We start from the raw sequence: 21,061 nt of genomic DNA, 5'->3' as shown, positions 1-21,061 counted from the left end.
AGGGGGGTGGAAGAAAACAGCAGAGCAGGAATCAAAACAAGACACGGACACGCCTTCGCTGTTAAAGGTTATAGCAGATAATTCTTTACACAAGTGCTGCTTGTCCAGAGCTGCTGCTACTAAAAAGCCTCACCTGTCTTCCACGAGGACACCACACAACAACAACAACAACAACAACAAAGAGAGAAAACACTGCAAACAATAACAAGCAAGCACCACCTGCAGAAATGGAGTCCACAGAAATGTCAGACAGCAGCAGCAGCAGCAGCAGCGTTGACAGCAGCAGCAGCAGCAGATAGAGGTCGAAATAATAACACCAAGACATCCGAAACACCTGGTGCAATGCCCAACCAGAAGAACAACAAGGGAAAGAAAAGCAAACGCACTAACAGCAGTGGAGATGAGCAGGAAAATGGAGCCTGTGCGGCCGCACCTCAGGCTGCAGCAGCTGCTGCTGCTGCTGCTGCTGCTGCACCCAGACACCCAGAGCACTCGAGTGGTAAGAAAAGAGAGGAAACACAGACATGTAGAAGTTTACTGATGTGATGCTTCCTTCCTGTGTAAGCTCTGTGCGACTGTGACATGCATGCACTGCGACGTTGCAAATGCACCTTTCACTTCTTTTTCCACTCTGCAGAAGAGAGAACACTGCACACCAAACTTCTGTTTAAAAATGTACCAATTTAACGCTTACTCGATTGTCGTGCACATAACAACGCTGTGCATGGTCGATCACGACTTGAGGCCTTGTGTGCATGGAGTGTTTTTTTCTCTGGTGAACCAGCAAGTAGCTTAGCACTCAACTGCATTGCAATCTCGGTTTGTGAAACTGGTTTTACACTGTATTTTAAGCTCCACTGTGGTTGTGTTTTGCTGCAAGAATATTGTTGAATATTGGTGGAACAGCAGCTGTACAAGTTGAAATATCACTGAAACAGGTGGTGCTTGGTGTGTGGGATGTTAGCCGAAGTGTAAAGCGGTTGTATGTGTTATCTAAAATAGTCTTTAGTCTTGTTTTAACACGTTTGAGGAGTGCCTAATGAGCAAGACATGTTTAAATTCTCACATTTATGAATGGAATTTGGCGCGTCGAGCTACTCTTGCAAAAAAGAAGCATTACCACCTATGAGAATAGTACTCCTTGTTGTCAAATGCAGCCTCAGTGAGTGTTGACGACACAATGGGAATCAGCAAGTAGCTTAGCACTCAACTGCATTGCAATCTCGGTTTGTGTAACTGGTTTTACACAGTATTTTCAGCTCCACTGTGGTTGTGTTTTGTGCAAGAATATTGTTGGAACAGCATGCATGCAAGTTTAAATATCTCTGAAACAGGTGTTGCTTGGTGTGTGGGATGTTAGCCGAAGTGTAAAGCGGTTGTTTGTGTTTACAAAAATAGTATTTAGTTTTGCTTTTACACGTTTTAGGAGTGCCTAATGAGCAAGACATGTTTAAATTGGCACACTTATGAATGGAATTTGGCGCGTCGAGCTACTCTTACAACTACTTGTTGTCAAATGCAGCCTCAGTGAGTGTTAACGACACAATGTAGCACTTCTTTGAATTCACATTCACACCCACGTTAATAATCGATGGTTGTTGTTACATTTTGGTGTGCAGGTTACTTTAGGCAGGCCTCAGCTGTCTCTTCCTGAAGCGCACCTTGTACACACAGTGGTTGTGGCCTTCCTCAAGAGGTAATACTGACAACTCACCGCTTGTGTGCGCACTCAAGTTCAACTTCGTCCCATACAGAGAAAAAAATAAATAATCACCCTGCACTTTTTAAATGTGGTACAAATAAATTTGGTTTAAAACAGCATCTCAGAACATTTATATAGGTTATTGCTCTTTAGATATTACGGATGTAATATCTCCTGAGTCACTTTATGACATTGTTATAAAACTTTTATTAAACACGTTATACCTACATTGCTGTAGAAAGGTTTAAATGCACTAAAGTTGTATGTATATTTATTTTTCAGTGGTCATTATTAGGGCTGTCAGAGTTAACACGATAGTAACGCAATTACGCAAACGATATTTCAGAGGTTGTAGCTGGCTCAGTTTTAAAGGTCCCATATTGTAAAAAGTGAGATTTTCATGTCTTTTATATTATAAAGCAGGTTTAAGTGCTGGATTTATACTGGTGAACTATCAAAACGCTCAATAAACGGAGAAATACACACAGCCCGTATTCAGACATTGTTTGTTTGAAACAAGCCGTTAGGATTTCTGTCCATTTGTGATGTCACAAATATACCATATTTAAACCATTATAGGGTTTTAAACATAAACATTGTAAATGTGTCCCAGTTTATTTCCGGTTGCAGTGTATGTGAATGACATCAGCTGACAGGAAGTAAACATGGACCCAAACTGTTGCCTAGCAACGCAATTCCATTGCAATTCCGTTGAAATGCACTAAAACGGAGCGTTTCTGACGGATGGTAAATAAAAGTATATTCAGGCAGACAGTATAAGGAAAATAAAGTGTTTTTTGAACATTACAGCATGTAAACATGTTCTAGTAGAAACCCAAAATTCAAGTATGAACCTGAAAATGAGCACGATATGGGACCTTTAAAGTTAGAGTAAAGATACTGGCATCATATCATCTAGAAAACCTAATGAAGCTGTTGGTATCATGTCATAGTAGCTTGTCAGGAAGGTGGTTAAATAACGCTCCAAATTTAGGCTAAATTTTGGGCGAGGAAAAACTGTCATGGACATTTTCAAAGAGGTCCCTTGACCTCTGACCTCAAGATATGTGAATGAAGATGGGTTCTATGGGTACCCACAAGTCTCCCCTTTACAGACATGCCCACTTTATGATAATCACATGCAGTTTGGGGCAAGTCATAGTCAGGTCAGCACACTGACACACTGACAGCTGATGTTGCCTGTTGGGCTGCAGTTTGTTATGATTTGAGCATATTTTTTATGCTAAATGTAGTACCTGTGAGGGTTTCTGGACAATATTTGTTATTGTTTTGTGTTGTTAATTGATTTCCAATAATAAATATATACATACATTTGTATAAAGCAGCATATTTGCCCACTCCCATGTTGATAGGAGTATTAAATACTTGACAAATCTCCCTTTAATGTACATTTTGAACAGATACAAAATGTACGATGTATTTGTGATTAATCACAATTAATCATGCGATTAATCACCATTAAATATTTTAATTGATTAACAGCCCTAGTTCGATTTATTACTTTTTCTTCTCAACTGCATGTTTCCCAAAATTTCTAACTCTTCCTTTAATAATTTCATGAAGCATGTCTTACGCAGCCTAGGCAGCGTCAAGTTTTCCTCCTTCTTCAGTGTTTAACGTTGCATTCATCTTAACTTTATCCTTAGGCTTTTCCACTGGATTTTTGCAGTTTAAACAATTGCTGTTTGTTGTGTTGTTAATTGATTTCCAGTAATAAATATAAACTGTACCTACCTTTGCATAAAGCAAGCCTATTTGCCCACTACCATGTTGATAAGAGTATTAAATACTTGATAAATCTCCCTTTAAGGTACATTTTGAACAGATAAAAAAAATGTGCGATTAATCATGAACAATCAGGCGATTACTAAACTGCATGTGATTTTCATAAAGTGGGCATGTCTGTAAAGGGGAGACTCGTGGGTACCCACAGAACCCCATTTTCATTCACATATCTTGAGGTCAGAGGTCAAGGGACCTCTTTGAAAATGGCAATTTTTCGGCTGCAGCCCAAAATAAATAAAATGTATATTTCCTTTTCAGGACAGTAAAATAAGTAAAGTCAACTTGTAAAAACATCTTTATAGATCCTGGGGGTTTTGTGTCTAAGCAAGTTTAATTTAAAGATTCATTTCAGCTAAATCACTTTATTAGTTTTATCCACTAAAACGATGCACGGGGCTAAAAATGCATTATATTTTCTTCACTGTGGTGACTTTAGAGGGAGAAACCAAAAAAGCGCTGACAGTGACTTTACCGGAAAAGGAAGGAGGAAACTGTCCCCCCACAAACACACACACCCACACATACACACACACACACACACACACACACACACACTGAGTGTATTATCATGAGCTACTTCTTGTAGAGAGACTGTGTGCCCACATTTACTTGATTCACATCCAGACTTGACAGTTGGCAGAGCTTGAATAGAGCCGCTCACAGGCTTGGATGGCCTAGTTGAATTTCATAAATCGATGGCGATGAGGCAGCAAGGACACTGAAGTATCTCTATTCACATTTTCACCTCATGTTGATATGTATCTTATGATGGAGAGACTGCTCTAATGGCACCGTTGTCTCAGACAAAACACAAAAAATGTAAAATCTAGCTTCTTAAAATTAAGAACTTCTTTGTTTTATTTGATAGTAAATTGATTATCTTTGGGTTTTGGGTAATGAAGACGTCACCCTGGGCTCTAGGAGATAGTGAGGGACATTTTTTATCTATTTTTCTGATGTGTAATAAACCAAGCAATTAATTGATTAATCAAGAAAGTAATAGACAGATTAACCGATAATGAAAACAATAATTAGTTGCAGTCCTAAATTAAATAACTCCGGGGTTTCGACTGAGAAAATTAGCAATTTTTAAGATTCTGCTTGGGTTTTTTTTTTCTACAATTTTCTGGTTTGTTTGGGAGCAAGAGGATTGTGGGAACAGCAGGCAAACAAGTTGAAATATTACTGAAACAGGTGTTGATTAGCGTGTCGGACGTTAGCCGAATTTTAGAGCGGTTGTTGTGTTTTAGTAAATAGTCTTTGGTCTTGTTTTAACATGTTTGAATAGTACCCGATAAGCAAGACATCTTTAAATTGTCAGATTTATGGATGGAATCTGGCATCTCGAGTTCCTTGTTGTCAAATGCAGCCTCAGTGAGTCTTAATGACACAATGCAGCGCTTCTTTGAATGTCATTACAATTTTCTGGTATTCTATAGACCAAATGATTAACTGATTAATCAGATAAATAATTGACTGAGGCTGCACGGTGGTGCAGTGGTTAGCAATGGCGCCTCACAGCTAGAGGGTTGCAGGTTCAAATCTGGCTTGGGGCCCTTCTGTGTGGAGTTTGCATGTTCTCCCCGTGTTAGCGTGGGTTTTCTCCGGGTACTCCGGTTTCCTCCCACAGTCCAAAGACATGCAGGTTAGGTTAATTGTTGACTCTAAATTGCCCGTAGGTGTGAATGTGAGTGTGAATGGTTGTCTGTCTCTATGTGTCAGCCCTGTGATGGACTGGCGACCTGTCCAGGGTGTACCCCGCCTTCGCCCAATGTCGGCTGGGATCGGCTCCAGCCCCCCCCGCGACCCCTAACGGGATAAGCGGTTGCAGATGAGGATGAGGAGGGATAATTGACTGATTAATAAACAATGCAGCCTTAATATTACTGCAGCCTAAAATATACCTTGTGATGTAAACACAACTAAGTCATCCCTTCCTGTCTCTCCTCATCCAGACGGCGCGTGTGCGACCCCTCTCGGCTGCAGCCTGGCCCGTCCCATCGACCTGGAGAAGGACGACTACCAGCGGGTGCAATGCAACAACGAGCTCTGCCCTTACGGCAACTGGATGCACCTGCAGTGCTTCTACGAGTGGGAGAGCTCCATCCTGGTCCAGTTCAACTGCATCGGCCGCGCTCGGTCCTGGAACGAGAAGCAGTGCCGGCAGAACATGTGGACCAAGAAGGGCTACGACCTGGCGTTCAGGTTCTGCTCCTGCCGCTGCGGCCAGGGCCACCTGAAGAAAGACACCGACTGGTACCAGGTGAAACGCATGCAGGACGACCGCAAGAAGAAGCCGTCTGAGAGGAGCACGGGCAGGAACGGGTCCACCAGTGGAGGAGCTTGCGGGCCCGGGGACGGGCTTTTCGATGAGCCCAAGAGAAGCAAGCCACTAGGAGCAACAGGAGGAGGAGGAGGTAAACTCCCCCACAGAGCCTCCAGTCAGGAGTTACCTCGGAGACAATCAATTGACCGTCAGAACTCTTCAGAGAGAGGAGCAGCAGCAGGAGGAGGAGGACTCCCTGCAGGAGGACCCTTTTCTCTGGGGCCTCCTCAGAAGTCTCCATGTGACTCCCCGGGACAGTCTCCGCCAACTGGTTTCCCTTTCTCCCCCACCGCCATCCTCGGAGCAGCGGCTGGAGGAGCAGGATTGCGAGGTTCCCGTCAGCTGGGAGAGTTCCTCAAATCGGCCGTTCACATGGACCCGCAGAGGAAACACCTGCTGGTCGGGGGAGCTCTCGGGCGTGGCGGCGGCTGCTCCATGGGAGCCTCCGGCGGCGGCGCTCACCTCGACCCCGGGTCTGTGATCCCCCTGCCGCTGTCCTTCGCCCTCCCGCTCCACCACCGGCTCACCTCCGGCAGCGTGGGTGACGGCACCCACTCCCACCCAGTGCAGTTCCTGAGGAGGCTGGACCTCTCGGAGCTCCTCACCCACGTCCCCCGACATAAACTCAACACCTACCACGTCCGCATGGAGGACGACGCCCAGGCAGGCCAGGGAGAAGAGCTGCGCAGGTAAAACATCTCTCCCTACGCCTTAACTGAGCCCAGTGTTGCCAAATCTTTCCCAAATGACAGTAGCTAGCAGCTCTAGTTCCAAAAGTCCCTAAATCTATAGAGAAAGTCGCCAAGTCGGCAAAACTGACACAGTCGCTTCAGGCCTCCCTCCAAAGCCACTCCACCAAAATTATCATTATGAACATAAACAACAAACATGGCTATTGTTAGTACTCACAGCTGTCAAGCTCGCAGCTTGAGGAAGACTGGTGACGCACAATGAGTGCACGGCAGAGTGCATGCAGGCAGACCGTCCAATCATTACATTCGGGCCAAATGAAATGATTGGACGGGTTTATTACAGCCCTGTGACAGAGTCGTGTCTAGAAGGTAAGCCACAATTTGGGAAACTCTCACGAGCTGGTTATGGTCAGGATAGGTTGTCGGGCATCGAGCCTCGTGAGAGTTCTTGCACGGTTTTGCGAGTTTTTGTAATTTGCGGGTTACCTTCTAGACACGATCCTGCGTCAGCCACAGATATAGGATTTATTTTTTATTTTTCTGTCAGAGCATTTGATTTATTGATTGCTGTCAGAATGTAACGAGAATTTCAACAAATATAACAAAACATTTTTTCTAAAATCTTCACCATCCCTACCTTTTTAAGTTTAATTATTAGTTCAAAGTCGTCTCATAGTTTTGAAAATGTAAAGCTAGCTGAGTTAAGTTTAATGAATTAAGTTGAATCAACAGCTGTTCAGTCAAACTAACAATAGTTACAGACAAACTTGCTTTTATTTACATTCTCTTAGTTTTAAAGTCAAAAGTCTGAAATCTGTACCAACCCGAGAAAAAAGAAACAACCACGACTTGACTCAACATGTAATAAAGAAACACAGCAGGTTTCCATCGTTCATATTTTCTTCAAACTACACAACAGTGGGGTCTCTTGAGAGTTTTAACAAAACAATGCATGCTGGGAAGCCTGCTAATATGCTGATCACAATTTTCCACAGCACAAAGTGTCACATTCAAATGGCTCCAACCAACCGTCCAAAACAACTCATGATAGTTAGTTCTGAATTGGTCTGACAATAAAACGAGAAAGTTTAAATCAAATTAACTTAAAAAAAAAAAAACCATAGAGACTAAAGATTGGTTGATTCCACTAAATTCCTGTATTCCCGATTAATCGGGCCGATTAATGTCATTTTGAGATAATTGGCATCGGCCGATATCTGTGCTGATAAGGCCGATTATTTATTTATACAATAAAACTATTTATTTTTCATTCATGAGTTATTGGAGCTGCACAGTGGTTAGCACTGTCGCCTCACAGCCAGAGGGTCGCAGGTTCGAATCCAGCTCTGAGCCCTTCTGTGTGGAGTTTGCATGTTCTCCCCGTGTTAGCGTGGGTTTTCTCCGGGTTCTCCGGCTTCCTCCCACAGTCCAAAGACATGCAGGTTAATTGTTGACTCTAAATTGCCCGTAGGTGTGAATGTGAGCGTGAATGGTTGTTTGTCTCTATGTGTCAGCCCTGTGATAGGCTGGCGACCTGTCCAGGGTGTACCCCGCCTTCACCCAATGTCAGCTGGGATCGGCTCCAGCCCCCCCGCGACCCCTAACGGGATAAGCGGGGATGATGGATGGAAGTTGTTGTTGTTGTTTTTAAAATAAGTGCACTGCAGACAAAGTGCAGATCTACTTAAGCAAACAGAGACAAGATGCACCAATATCAGCCTGAAAAGCCACAAAACCTACTCATGGGTTTGATTCTTTAGATTTAGTACAACTCTGATAAAACCAAAGCATGTAATAAATAAATAAATCAGTGTAGAGGAGTTCATAATGTTGTTTGTGTCCATGTCGTCCTGCAGGTTCATCCTGTCAGCCCTCAGTGCGAGCCAGAGAAACGTGGTCAACTGTGCGCTGTGCCACAGAGCGCTGCCGGTGTTTGAACAGTTTCCTTTGGTGGACGGGACGCTGTTTCTCAGCCCTTCACGCCACGACGAGATCGAGTACGACGTCCCCTGCCACCTTCAAGGTCAGACCCGGTTTCAAGATCATGGTTGACTTTTTGGGTTTTTAGTAAGGCTGTCAATCGATTCAAATATCTGTTCAAAATGTATCTTAAAGGGAGATTTGTCAAGTATTTAATACTCTTATCAACATGGAAGTGGGCAAATATGCTTGTTTTATGAAAATGTATGAATATATTTATTATTGGAAATCAATTAAAAACACAAAACAATGACAAATACTGTTCAGAAACCCTAAAAAAAATCATTTTAATTGATTGACAGCCCTGTTTGTATTGTATGTACAGTGTTTAATCTGAAAACCAACAGAAACACATGGATGAAGTACTGTTATCGAGCTCAGCTGCCAGGATTGCTTCTAATTAGTGACAAATATACATATTTAGTGTTTTCATGAATTGCAACCATTAATATGTTATTTTGCTCAATTATATATTCACTTTCTTTTATCAAATGTCCAAGCTTTCCTTTCTATAAAGACAAATAACAACGGGGTAACCCCTCAATGAGCTCCGTCCATACTGTGTATATTAAGGTTTTTCTGCTGCACAGTCCAACATGAATGTGAATCAGCCGCGTGAAGCTTCTTTGATGTGTTGCCCCAGAAGCTTTGATATGTATGGGGCTTGTTATGCATCAGTATGAAGGGATTATTTATTCAGTTTTTCGTGCTTTTGTGTGTCAGGCAGAATATAAAATGTTGGGGAAAGAGAAACGGTTGAATCGTGCTGTACAGTTAAAAAGTGAGGTTTGATTAAAATCAGTTTGTTTATTCATTGCTGAGACATTTTGTGCTTTAAGTGGGTGAAGTTCAGAGCTTGATTTTGTCTTGAGAAAATGAAAATGCATGTTTTTTTTTTAGTGAGCAAGTTAACAGGGACTTATTTTACATCACAAGTTTATAAAAAAACACTCCAGAATCACGGCTCTCTATGTGAGTGGCTCTGAATGCCTTCATGTTTACAGTGTAATTTGGATGGTTAGCTGCGTTATATTTGCTCCATAGCTTCAGTTTGATGAGGTTTAAAGCTCTACTTGGGTAGTGTAGGTTAAAAAATAAAAATACAAAACACTCTAAATAAAAAGACTTGCAACTATTTTCCATATTTGGCTTTTTTTGGCATTCACACAGAAGTTTTACGGAGCTGGGAAAGTTTCATTTTGGTACTTGCAAGGCTGTTCTTTCAGGAAAAGAGATTACATCCATGAGGAAATAAAAAAAAAAAAACATGCTAATGTTAATGAGGTTTTTTTAAATTATTATTTCAATCTATTTTATTAGTTTATTCAACAAGGACGGTGCTCAATGAGTAACTGTGAATGAGCCACAGTTAGACCAAAAGGCTGATTCTCATGTGTTACCACTGGCAATGACATAATAATAATAATAATAATAATAATAATAATAATAATAATAATAATAATAATAATAATAATAATAATGATGATAATAATAATAAACTTTATTTATGGAGCCCTTTTCAAAACAAAGTTACAAAGTGCTTTACATGGTTGAAACAGTAATAAAATATATAATAAAAAATTCAGACAATTATAACAATTCAAATTAAAATGGAAATAAAATACCCAAAAGTAATATTAAAAAATAGAAGGCAATAACAATAAAAAGATTACACATGTTAGAAATAAAGCAATGTGCTCGTGTTAATGAAAATACATTTTGATTAGTGATTTAAAAGGTGCTACTGATTGAACTGAAGGCACCATAGAAATAATAACTATAAAAAATCATATAAATAATATAATAAATATGCATAAAATCATTGTAATCAGTTAAAAGTCAACTTCTATTTGCAGACAAGCAAACTGTTTGTTCAGTAGCTCAGTCACCCAGGCTGCTGTGGTCTATATACTCTTATGACAGGAGCATGATAATAATAATTATAATAATAATTAATGAGCCATGGATGCAATCAGGAGTTTGTTATTATCTTGATTTTCCTGGCTGATTATCATACTGTCTTGTTAATCTCTAAATGTGATAATACCTAATAACTAACTATATGTCTTTATTTCTAACAGGCAGGTTAATGCACCTCTACGCCATCTGCGTGGACTGTCTAGAAGGCGTCCACAAGATTGTCTGCATCAAGTGCAAGTCACGCTGGGACGGGAGCTGGCACCAACTGGGCACCATGTACACCTACGATATACTGGCTGCTTCACCGTGTTGCCAGGTACAAACTGATACTCTGATTACTGTTACACACAATGTGTCCTCCTGTAAAAGAAAGCAGTGAAACCAAACAGTGGTTCTGTTGTTCTGTCTCGTCATTCTGTTGCTCACTAGAGTTAAAGCTGCACTAATCAGTGTATTTAGCTGTGACCAGCCCTAGGAGGCTGAAATTTGGCATGGAGGTCAAGTGTTTGTGAGGTTGTGTGTGTGAGAATGCATGAACCGTAGACTGTAGTTATATGTAGATGGACAACGCATCTCCATTGTGCAAAAGTGAAGCCGAAATATCCCGGATACAAAAGCTGCCATCTTGAGATTTTGACGTTGTTTGCAGCCCGTGTCTGCGCAGTAGTGATCGGGGAGCTGGAGCCACGGTATCAAAGCGCTCCATTACTGATGAGCTCTGAAAAAGGACCGGAAAAAAGCCGTCATCTGTAGCTGTTGTAATCCTGTAAAAACGTCTGCCAATCACTGCCTCGAGGTCCGAACCAATCAGATGCCTCCCTGCCTCCCTGCTCGTACTCTACACTTGGCGTGCACCAGCCTGAACTCAAAGCGCGTCGCCACCGCAAGTTTACTGGAGAATGGAAGAGAAAACTCAGCCAAAAGTAGCCCTGCCGTGGTTACTTGTCATGAGGTAGCGTTGTTGAGTTGAGGTCCTCTCTCCGCTCTGTGTCTGTGAAGTAGTTACGATGCGGCGGTGCTCGTGCATGTGTGTCGGGGGCGTTGCCTTGGAAGGAGGCATATTTAATGAGCATTATTGAAGGAAACCTGAGACCCAAGATGTTCACTGCCAACGACTGCTTTGTTGTAGTTGTTGTGCATCTGATAAAGAAACTTGAATCGCTGTTTCACCAGTGTAGTGTTGATGAACACAGTGAGATGCAGTAGAAAGCTCAGAAAAGGGACCTTTGAGTTGATTATTTTGTCACACCCTCTGAACTCCTATGCTTAAACCTTGCACAGCTTTCTGTTGACTGTTAATTGACCTGCGTCCTCCCTGTGTGTCCTCAGGCTCGTCTCAACTGTAAGCACTGCGGGAAGCCGGTGGTGGACGTTCGAGTCGGGATGCAGTATTTCTCTGAGTACAGTAACGTCCAGCAGTGCCCTCACTGCGGCAACCTGGACTATCACTTTGTTAAACCTTTCTCCTCCTACAAAGTACTCGAGGCTTATTGACAAATGCTGTTCATGCAGGCTAGTTAAGCTGCTTTTGTTCTCAGTTGTTTTCTAACACAATCTAGGAAAGATTTTATTTTTTTGGGCCTTAAGGTGATTTTATGTTTTTAAGTTCTCTCTCTTTTGGTTTCTTTTTTATGTATATAAAAAAAAAAGTATGACTAGTTAAAAACAAAAAAGTTCCAAGGCAGTATATCTCTGCTGTTAAGAGAGAGGTGTTGATAAAGTGTGGAACTGACACATCAGTCAAGCAAACACGTTTATCTGTGAGAAGTGAATGTATCTGTGAGAAGTGCTTTTATTTTAATTTTTTACCAAAAACATAAAGATGAATCTCGAATAAAGCAGAGAAAGATGTGCTTTGGTGTTGGCTTGATATCTTCATCCCATCTAAAACTTTGTTTTTTCACTTCATCACTGTCTCATTATTGTGAAAATCATCCTCGGGCTGTTTATTGATGATCTTCAAGTGCTTCACCTTTTATTACCTGATCATCATCATCCTTTAGCTGGTCTAAAGTGGTCACAAGTAGGTGGACAAAAATAAAGAAAATCTCCTGTGCTAGTGTCATCAGTTTATGAGTGTGGGTAAAAAAACAAAACAAAACAAAACAGCAATGTATTTATCACATTTTGGGTACACAAATCTGTTCACACTGTCACATGTGGGGATTCACCTCCCATCTAAACATCTGGTCCACTCCACACAGGTTACGTTTACAGACGGGACACATTTAAGGTGAATGATTAGAGAAACCTAACGAATGCAGATGCTTCCATATAGACCATCTCAATGCAGAATTGCATTTCTGTGCAACAGCTTGGGTCCATGTTTACTTCCTTTCAGCTGATATCATTCACATACACTGCAGCCCAAGGAATATATAAAAGACGGAAGGGTCGTTACGTCGCTGTACTCACATTGGTGCTAAGCTGGTAGTATTCTGATTGTTATCAATAACTAACCAACCTGTTTACATGCTTTAATGTTCAAAAAACGCTGTATTTCTCTCATACCGGCTGTTCTGCAGCACCTCTTTTCACCCTCCGTCTGAAACGCAGTTTGAGCTCCTTATTTATAGAACATTTTATCATTAAAACCATGGCAAAATAAAACATTTTTTTATGTCTGTTGACAGTAATTTCTGATTTTTGGAGTAATAAAAAGAGATTCCCTCTGTAAAAACCTTTGACTCTAATGTGAGAGCAAAATGAAACAAGAATTTTGAACCTGGCTTTATCCAACGTTCAGATTTATGTTCTGGAAATGTATGCAAAGATTTTAAATGATAATGCCTCATTTGCGTATTTAATACCAACTGAGGAAATGTCATGGTGATATCTATTAATTAAAATGTTTACCCTCTTCACCTGTAGTGTCTCCCCCCTTGTGACCTGCACTGCGCTGACCTGGTGAAGAAATTTACACCAAACCATGACATTTAAGTCAATTAGTTTTCATGAGAATGTTTTATTTTCCGTCAGATCACTGCTGTATAGATCCTTCTGTTGTGTCCGTGTTGCTAACAGGAGAGGCGGGTGTTTTGCTCTCGGTGGTTTTCGAACTCGAGCCGTCAGACTGCGAATCTGCAGCCTTGTTCTTCCCTTTCTGCGACAGCTCCTTTGCTGAAGGCGGTCGGAGGATGCACATGGCTGCTTGACCGTCACGTATGGTTTTTGGCTTTGAAACAAATCCCACCGCCACCTTCATTTGTTGCACTATCTGCTCCAGAGTCGTGTCCTGTGGAAAATAAAACAATGTTTTTGTGTGCTTTAGGACATTTTTGGGGGAATATATTAATGTAAAGGTCAACAGTACCGTTTGGGAGTCGTCAAGGGTCATTTTGTTATTGTAGAGTTATTGACATTAACAGTTACAAACCTCACCCACTGAACATAACGGACACATGTACCAGAACATGACATGTTACACAGCATAAAATAAAACTATACAAATGCTAGTTCATCGCATACTAGAGCCTGTACGACACTGGAGGCCAATTCTGATATTGATATTTGAACGTTTTGAAAAAAGCATATAGAGGCTGATATTTTTTTAATTTTTTTTTAACACAAACAACTATTTTTGATAAGGATCCTTTTAAATGTGCTTATTTAAAGGTCTAGTGTCTAGAACAGTGGTTCCCAACCTGGATTTGTCTGCTCTGAAGTTGTCAAAATTAGATTTACACATGTATAACACACTAACTGGATAATTTCTACAAACATCTGTATATAAAACTATTTAAAAAGATATAGTTTTTTCCTACTTAGTAAGCCACATTCAGTTTAAACCCAGTATTTCTGCACAGTTGCACATAAAGATCATGCTAATATTAGTAGTTTTATACTATTTGTGGAATTAAATTCTAGTGGTCGCTGCCTAGGATTGTTGTAAAGTCAAAAAGTCAAAAAGCTTTTCTTAGATAAAAGTAGGGGGGCTTTGAGGAAAATAAGTTGGGAACCACTGGTCTAGAAGGTAACCCGCAAATTGCGAAAACTTGCAAAAAGCTCTCGCGAGACACTCTGCCCGACGACCTATCCTTACCTTAACTAGTCGAGGTCAATGCCTAACCTAAACCACATCCATAACCTAATCTAAAACCTCACCAGCTCGACTGCAGGTGCTCCGCGTGCCGATTTCAGAGTAATTCTAACATGGTTCTTCTTCTCCAGCCAACTCTCCACTTGTTTCATCTTCGTAGAGATGTCATGAGCTGCGATGCCGGATGAAAAGGTGAGCTCTTTCACCTGCACGGAAACTGTGGAGAGAATACATGTCTTAACATTGTGTTTAACTTTCACATATATACAGTATTTATTATTACTATCTGTTAAAGGTAGGGTTGGTAGTGCTGTTCAAATACATTTTTTTCTTATAGAAATTGAACTTCTCACTACATCCCGGCAGCAATCAATAAATCAAATGTCAAATTTGTGATGCTAAATGCAGTACCTGTGAGGGTTTCTGGACAATATTTGTCATTGTTTTGTGTTGTTAATTGATTTCCAATAATAAATATATACATACATTTGCATAAAGCAGCATTTTTGCCCACTCCCATGTTGATAAGAGTATTAAATACTTGACAAATCTCCCTTTAAGGTACATTTTGAACAGATAAAATCGCGATTACGCATGGACAATCATTCGATTAATCGATTGACAGCCCTAGTCCTGGTATTTATCAAGTAAAAAGATATGAGAAATATCAACTTTCTTCCTTCCCAACTTGTTAACCATCTTGTGACCCCTTGGAGGAGTCCTGACCCCCAGGCTGGGAGCCACTGCATTAAACTGAGACCTAATTTGGGTCCCTGCCAGAAGACACCACACACCTGCTTTAGCTTTCGGTTTCTCCCGCAGTTTCAGCTGCTCTTCGTGGATCTGTTTGCCGCTCATCAGCTGGTAGACGGGAGGATCTTTGCGTTCACTGAGCAGCACCAATTTGAGACCCCGCTCGTCCATGATTCTGATCACATCTGAACGGTGCATGGTGCCCAGCTCCTCGCCTGTCTCGCTTATCACCTGTATCTCGCGCTGCGGGATCTTACGGCCAACGGCGCCGATTGTGGCAGCAGCTCGGGGGTCATGCTTTTTTTTCTTTGGCGCCACAGTCTGTTCTGTATCATCGTCTACAGCGGTGCAGAACGGAGACCGTCTCCAGGAGGACGCTGTGATGTTTGATCTGTCGCTGCATATGCTGAATCTTGATGCTGGTGTCCAGTAGCCGCGGCTGCCGCCACACACAGCTCTCACTGTATGGCTCAGCATCCACCGCACACAACCTGCAGACATATCCTAGATAAAAAAAAGAAAAAGAGAGGGGACAATTGAGATGCCAGATGTTATTATGTGAAACATAGGGCTGCACAATTAATCAAATATTCATCGCTGTCATGATTTTGGCTTCCCACAATTAAATAAACAACATAAACTGAAAATGACTGCCAGACATGACAGATGAATGTAGAATACAGTACATTCAAATAAAAAAATATAAGTTTTGTCATTTATTTCCTATTTGACTCTACAGGCTAGGCAGACCTGATATCACACAAATATTTAATGGATGTTAAGTTCAATTTCATCTCTGCATCATTAGCTGCATCAACAGCCAGTTTAAACAGTTGTATACAGTCATTTTCCTGCAAGGCCAGCCCCCCATTAAAAATCAGCCAATTAAACTTTGCCTTTCTTATCCGTCACAGCACACATCACACACATCCAAAAGAAAAACATGTTTCAAACCATCACTATCCACTGTGCTATTCGGCATACATCACATTTACTTTATGACTTACTTTTGGTAAGTTTTACACTTATTTGCCTGTTTGTTTGTTGTTGTTCACCACGCATTCTGACAAGCGTCTGCAGGTAAAACACTCACAGCAGTGACCACATCTGCAAGCAGACTGTTAAAAGCTAACATTTAATTAAGAGTTTCATTAGTAAACATTATGCCGAACTGACCAGCAAACTGTAATAATTCATAAAATGCATTGCAGGAAATGCATGTTGTTGCACTGGGTGTTGAATTAACGTGTCAATGTTAAAATGTAAGATTTTAAATGGGAGTCTGGTGTTGACCGAGAAAACAAGTTGTCAGGTATCACCTTGTTCTCCAATTACACACAAATCATTATAAAACGTGAATGCAGGCACACATGGTTAAATTAGAGATACACTCTAATGTAAAGTAAATAAATTCTCCTTAAATGATCTTGTGTTGTTGTGCTGTTTACTCACTGTAGATCAATGCTGTTTATTCATGCTCTCTACTACTCTGCAGGGTGACTGCTGTGTCGTCTTCCTCCTTGTTCTTCTTCATTTGTCAGGATAGATGCAGTAAAAACAAGATGCTGCCCTCTTCTGGACAAAAATATTAAAGGGTCAGTTCACCTAAATTATATATATTTTTTAAAAGGACATATGTGTTCTCATTTATCTTAGTAAACTTACCATCCAGGTTGTTCTAGTTTTATTTGTTTTGAAATGTCTGTCTATCCATCCTAATGCAATGGAGGTGGAAGGAATTTATATACTGGCTTAATTAGTAACGTTACATGTAACCTACCATGATACTTATAGGCCAGGGGTCAGCGACCTTTAGTATCAAAAGAGCCATTTTAGGCAAAAAATAAATAAATAAATCTGTCTGGAGCTGCAAAACATTTGAGTATTGTGATGAAGGTAACACAGTTTATAGCCTAAGTATATAAGTCTAATGCAGTGAGGGCCAAAGTGCAAATGTGCTACGGAGTATTAGGGCCACATTGAGGGAAAAACATCTGCGATACAGAATAACAGAATAAAGACATAATATTAATAGAAAAAAGTCGTAATATTACGAGAATAAAGTCATAACTTTACGAGAAAAAAAGTCATAATATTACGAGAAAAAAGTCATAACTTTACGAGAAAAAAAGTCGTAATATTACGAGAATAAAGTCACAACTTTACGAGAAAGAAAGTCAGAATATTACGAGAAAAAAGTCATAACCTTACAAGAAAAAAAGTCGTAATATTACGAGAATGAAGTCATAACCTTACGAGAAAATAAGGCATAAGGCCGTAATATTAAGAGAATAAAGACATAAATTAATGAGAAAAAAAGTCGTAATATTACGAGAATGAAGTCATAACTTTACGAGAAAAAAAGTCGTAATATTACGAGAATAAAGTCACAACTTTACGAGAAAGAAAGTCAGAATATTACGAGAAAAAAGTCATAACCTTACAAGAAAAAAAGTCGTAATATTACGAGAATGAAGTCATAACCTTACGAGAAAATAAGGCATAAGGCCGTAATATTAAGAGAATAAAGACATAAATTAATGAGAAAAAAAGTCGTAATATTACGAGAATAAAGTCATAACTTTACGAGAAAAAAAGTCATAATGTTACGAGAAAAAAGTCATAACTTTACGAGAAAAAAAGTCGTAATATTACGAGAATGAAGTCATAACTTTACGAGAAAAAAGTCGTAATATTACGAGAATAAAGTCACAACTTTACGAGAAAGAAAGTCAGAATATTACGAGAAAAAAGTCATAACCTTACAAGAAAAAAACTCGTAATATTACGAGAATGAAGTCATAACCTTACGAGAAAATAAGGCATAAGGCCGTAATATTAAGAGAATAAAGACATAAATTAATGAGAAAAAAAGTCGTAATATTACGAGAATAAAGTCATAACTTTACGAGAAAAAAAGTCATAATGTTACGAGAAAAAAGTCATAACTTTACGAGAAAAAAAGTCGTAATATTACGAGAATGAAGTCATAACTTTACGAGAAAAAAGTCGTAATATTACGAGAATAAAGTCACAACTTTACGAGAAAGAAAGTCAGAATATTACGAGAAAAAAGTCATAACCTTACAAGAAAAAAACTCGTAATATTACGAGAATGAAGTCATAACCTTACGAGAAAATAAGGCATAAGGCCGTAATATTAAGAGAATAAAGACATAAATTAATGAGAAAAAAAGTCGTAATATTACGAGAATAAAGTCACAACTTTAAGAGAAAAAAAGACGTAATATTAAGAGAATAAAGTCATACCTTAATGAGAAAGAAAAGTCGTAATATTACGAGAATAAAGTCACAACTTTACGAGAAAAAAAGTCATAATATTATGAGAAAAAAGTCACAACTTTAAGAGAAAAAAAGACGTAATATTAAGAGAATAAAGTCATACCTTAATGAGAAAGAAAAGTCGTAATATTACGAGAATAAAGTCACAACTTTACGAGAAAAAAAGTTGTAAAATTACGAGAAAAAAGTCATAACCATACGAGAAAATAAAGCGTAATAAGGCCGTAATATTACGAGAATAAAGTCACAACTTTACAAGAAAAAAGTCGTAATATTACGAGAATAAAGTCACAACTTTACGAGAAAAAAAGAAAATAACACGTAAAATGATTACTTTATAGTAGAGTGAAGATTTTTCCTAAATCAATTTCCAAATGCAGTTAAAACTGACAGTGAGAGTTCAAATTAAAATTTTAATATTCTTCATTGTTTATACTTTGTTCTTGAATATTTACCATTTCTTTACATACAAAAATATTTTAAAATAGGCTAGTTAGCGGACACAATGCTCGTCTGAAATATGATCAGGTAATTCTTGAGGTTGTTTTTGTAAAAGGATAAGGTTAAGAGCTATTTGGTATAGGCTTATTAAGCAGACAATAATGTTGTTCATGCAAGATACTGTACATCACAACCACCGTTCATTTCTTGGAATCGGTTACATCATCACTGGGTATCAATCCATCCATCCATCCATCCATCCATCCATCAAAGCATAATGTTGCTTTGGTTATTTTGCAAAGGGAAGTATCACAAGCTCATTTTTCAGGAACTGTTTTGCAAAACAAAATTCTTGCAGCGGGTAGTTATGCAAAGTCAGTTGGACGTCATTTTCATGCTTCACTGCTTTTGTTTTAAGTGCTGCTGTTTGGTGCTTTGACGTTACATCAACCAGAGGAAGGTGAGGATTAAAATACTTCTGGCTGTTAATCCATTATAGAAAAAGTACTTTGGGATAAAGAATTATTCATCTACTGTAGCAGTGAATGGATCACACATCCTGACCGAGACGCAACGCCATCGAAAGAACATGAGCTGGATGACTTGGGTTTTGTTTGTGTGCCTTCTGTGGATTTATCTTGTTTGTAAGTAAACACAATCTCCAAATACTAAAGTCTACTAGCCTGTACATATTACATTGTATTATTCTCTTAATGAATGGCATTATTTGAGCATGAAAATAGAGAACTGAAAACATCTTAAGATCTATTATGGTTATTATAATGTGTAAAAATATTGTGTGAAGAATATGACATTTCTTGTTTAACCTTTTATCTGATTTGATTTTGGTATTTTAGCCAGTGGTCGTCCAAGTACGTCGGAAAAAGAAAAAGAAAAAAAAAGGAAATTCAGAGTGTGTTTGCACAAGAGTGAGAAAAAACATGTTGTTGTTGCTGATAACTTCAGAAGCTTCATCAATGCAGAAAAACACTGGAATGGGAGTGAGTCAAAACTATACTAAACATTTTAATTACTGTAACTGTTGGTTGTTGTTGGGGAAGGACGGGTGCACCTTTACAGCTATATAATAACTACATTTATGCTCAATGGGTAGAGTGGTTGTCCCTTAGCCGCTGAACCGTAAGGTCGGTGGTTCTATCCCCGGTTCCTACTGCCTGCATGGTGAAGTGTCCTTGAGCGAGACACTGAACTCCCTTTACAGCAGCCCACTGCTCCTAAGGATGGGTTAAATACAGAGGTCAAATTTCATGTATGTACCCAACAGAAGTTCGTGAAATAGTCACAAAATTAATCTATTTGATTCGTGTACATAGACACGAATTTAAAAAATTTTTTCGTGATTGTCAGCACGAAATTAATCTGTATGTGATCCACGTAATTGTGAACCGGGAGGTATAAAGAGCGGCAGACGCCACGTAGGGAGGAGGTCGAGGTGGATGGTGTTCATGTCCCGTGTGAAACCACAAGTCAAAGTCGATTTACTTGTCATAACTTAACTTCCGTACTTAAGTTACGCCACCTCCGTCGTTATTTTAACCCAAACTGCGATCTTTTCCTAAACCTAACCGGGAGGGTTGGCAAGTATGTTGCTAACAAGTATTTATACATCCATCATATTGACACTGTAATTTTCAAGCTAAGTATTAGCGAACTATTATCGTGTCTCGTCTCTCTCTATGAGGACACACATGTGGTTATTTAGAACAACTGTAAACACTTTTGACTTCAGACGTGATTCGTACGTAGTTCGTACAAACTGATTTGTTTCAAGCATACCCTTGCCTTTAGCCGTGCAGTAGACTGGTAACCTGTACTGGTGTGCCTGTATGTACCTGTCTGTCTCTCAGTGCATGTTGGGGTATGCTGGGATGAGTCTAAACTACATGACAAGATCAAATTCCTTGTGCAACCATTGAACTACTGCAAATGATTCTGATTTTATTATTTGTAAATATTACTTTTTTATCTGTGAGTAAATCTGTTTTTGGGTTATATTGTGTAAAAGTATGCAAGAGATGTATTATGAAAGTACTATGTGACATAAAAAGACTCCATTCTTTACCTCTCTACATGTGAAG

The 21,061-nt window shown here is 39.5% G+C and overlaps 2 protein-coding genes across 2 annotated transcripts; one reads left to right on the top strand and one right to left on the bottom strand.

The window, feature by feature from the left end:
• heca (hdc homolog, cell cycle regulator) lies at positions 1-12,277 on the top strand. Its single transcript, XM_074616568.1, has 5 exons — positions 1-499; positions 5,464-6,523; positions 8,383-8,549; positions 10,588-10,742; positions 11,756-12,277. Exons 1-5 carry the CDS (start codon positions 343-345, stop codon positions 11,918-11,920), a joined length of 1,704 nt encoding a protein of 567 aa, XP_074472669.1. The 5' UTR covers positions 1-342; the 3' UTR covers positions 11,921-12,277.
• Positions 12,278-13,371: 1,094 nt separating this feature from the next.
• Positions 13,372-16,796, bottom strand: mtif3 (mitochondrial translational initiation factor 3). The gene is made up of 4 exons (XM_074616569.1): positions 16,671-16,796; positions 15,260-15,722; positions 14,531-14,682; positions 13,372-13,661 (listed from the first exon to the last, which is right to left on the bottom strand). Exons 2-4 carry the CDS (start codon positions 15,717-15,719, stop codon positions 13,407-13,409), a joined length of 867 nt encoding a protein of 288 aa, XP_074472670.1. The 5' UTR covers positions 15,720-15,722; positions 16,671-16,796; the 3' UTR covers positions 13,372-13,406.
• Positions 16,797-21,061: the final 4,265 nt, after the last annotated feature.

The sequence above is a fragment of the Sebastes fasciatus genome, chromosome 18 (assembly GCF_043250625.1).
Source record: "Sebastes fasciatus isolate fSebFas1 chromosome 18, fSebFas1.pri, whole genome shotgun sequence".
NCBI lineage: Eukaryota > Metazoa > Chordata > Actinopteri > Perciformes > Sebastidae > Sebastes > Sebastes fasciatus.
Note: the sequence above shows the minus strand (reverse complement) of the source record. Positions and strands in the feature narration are given on the sequence as shown.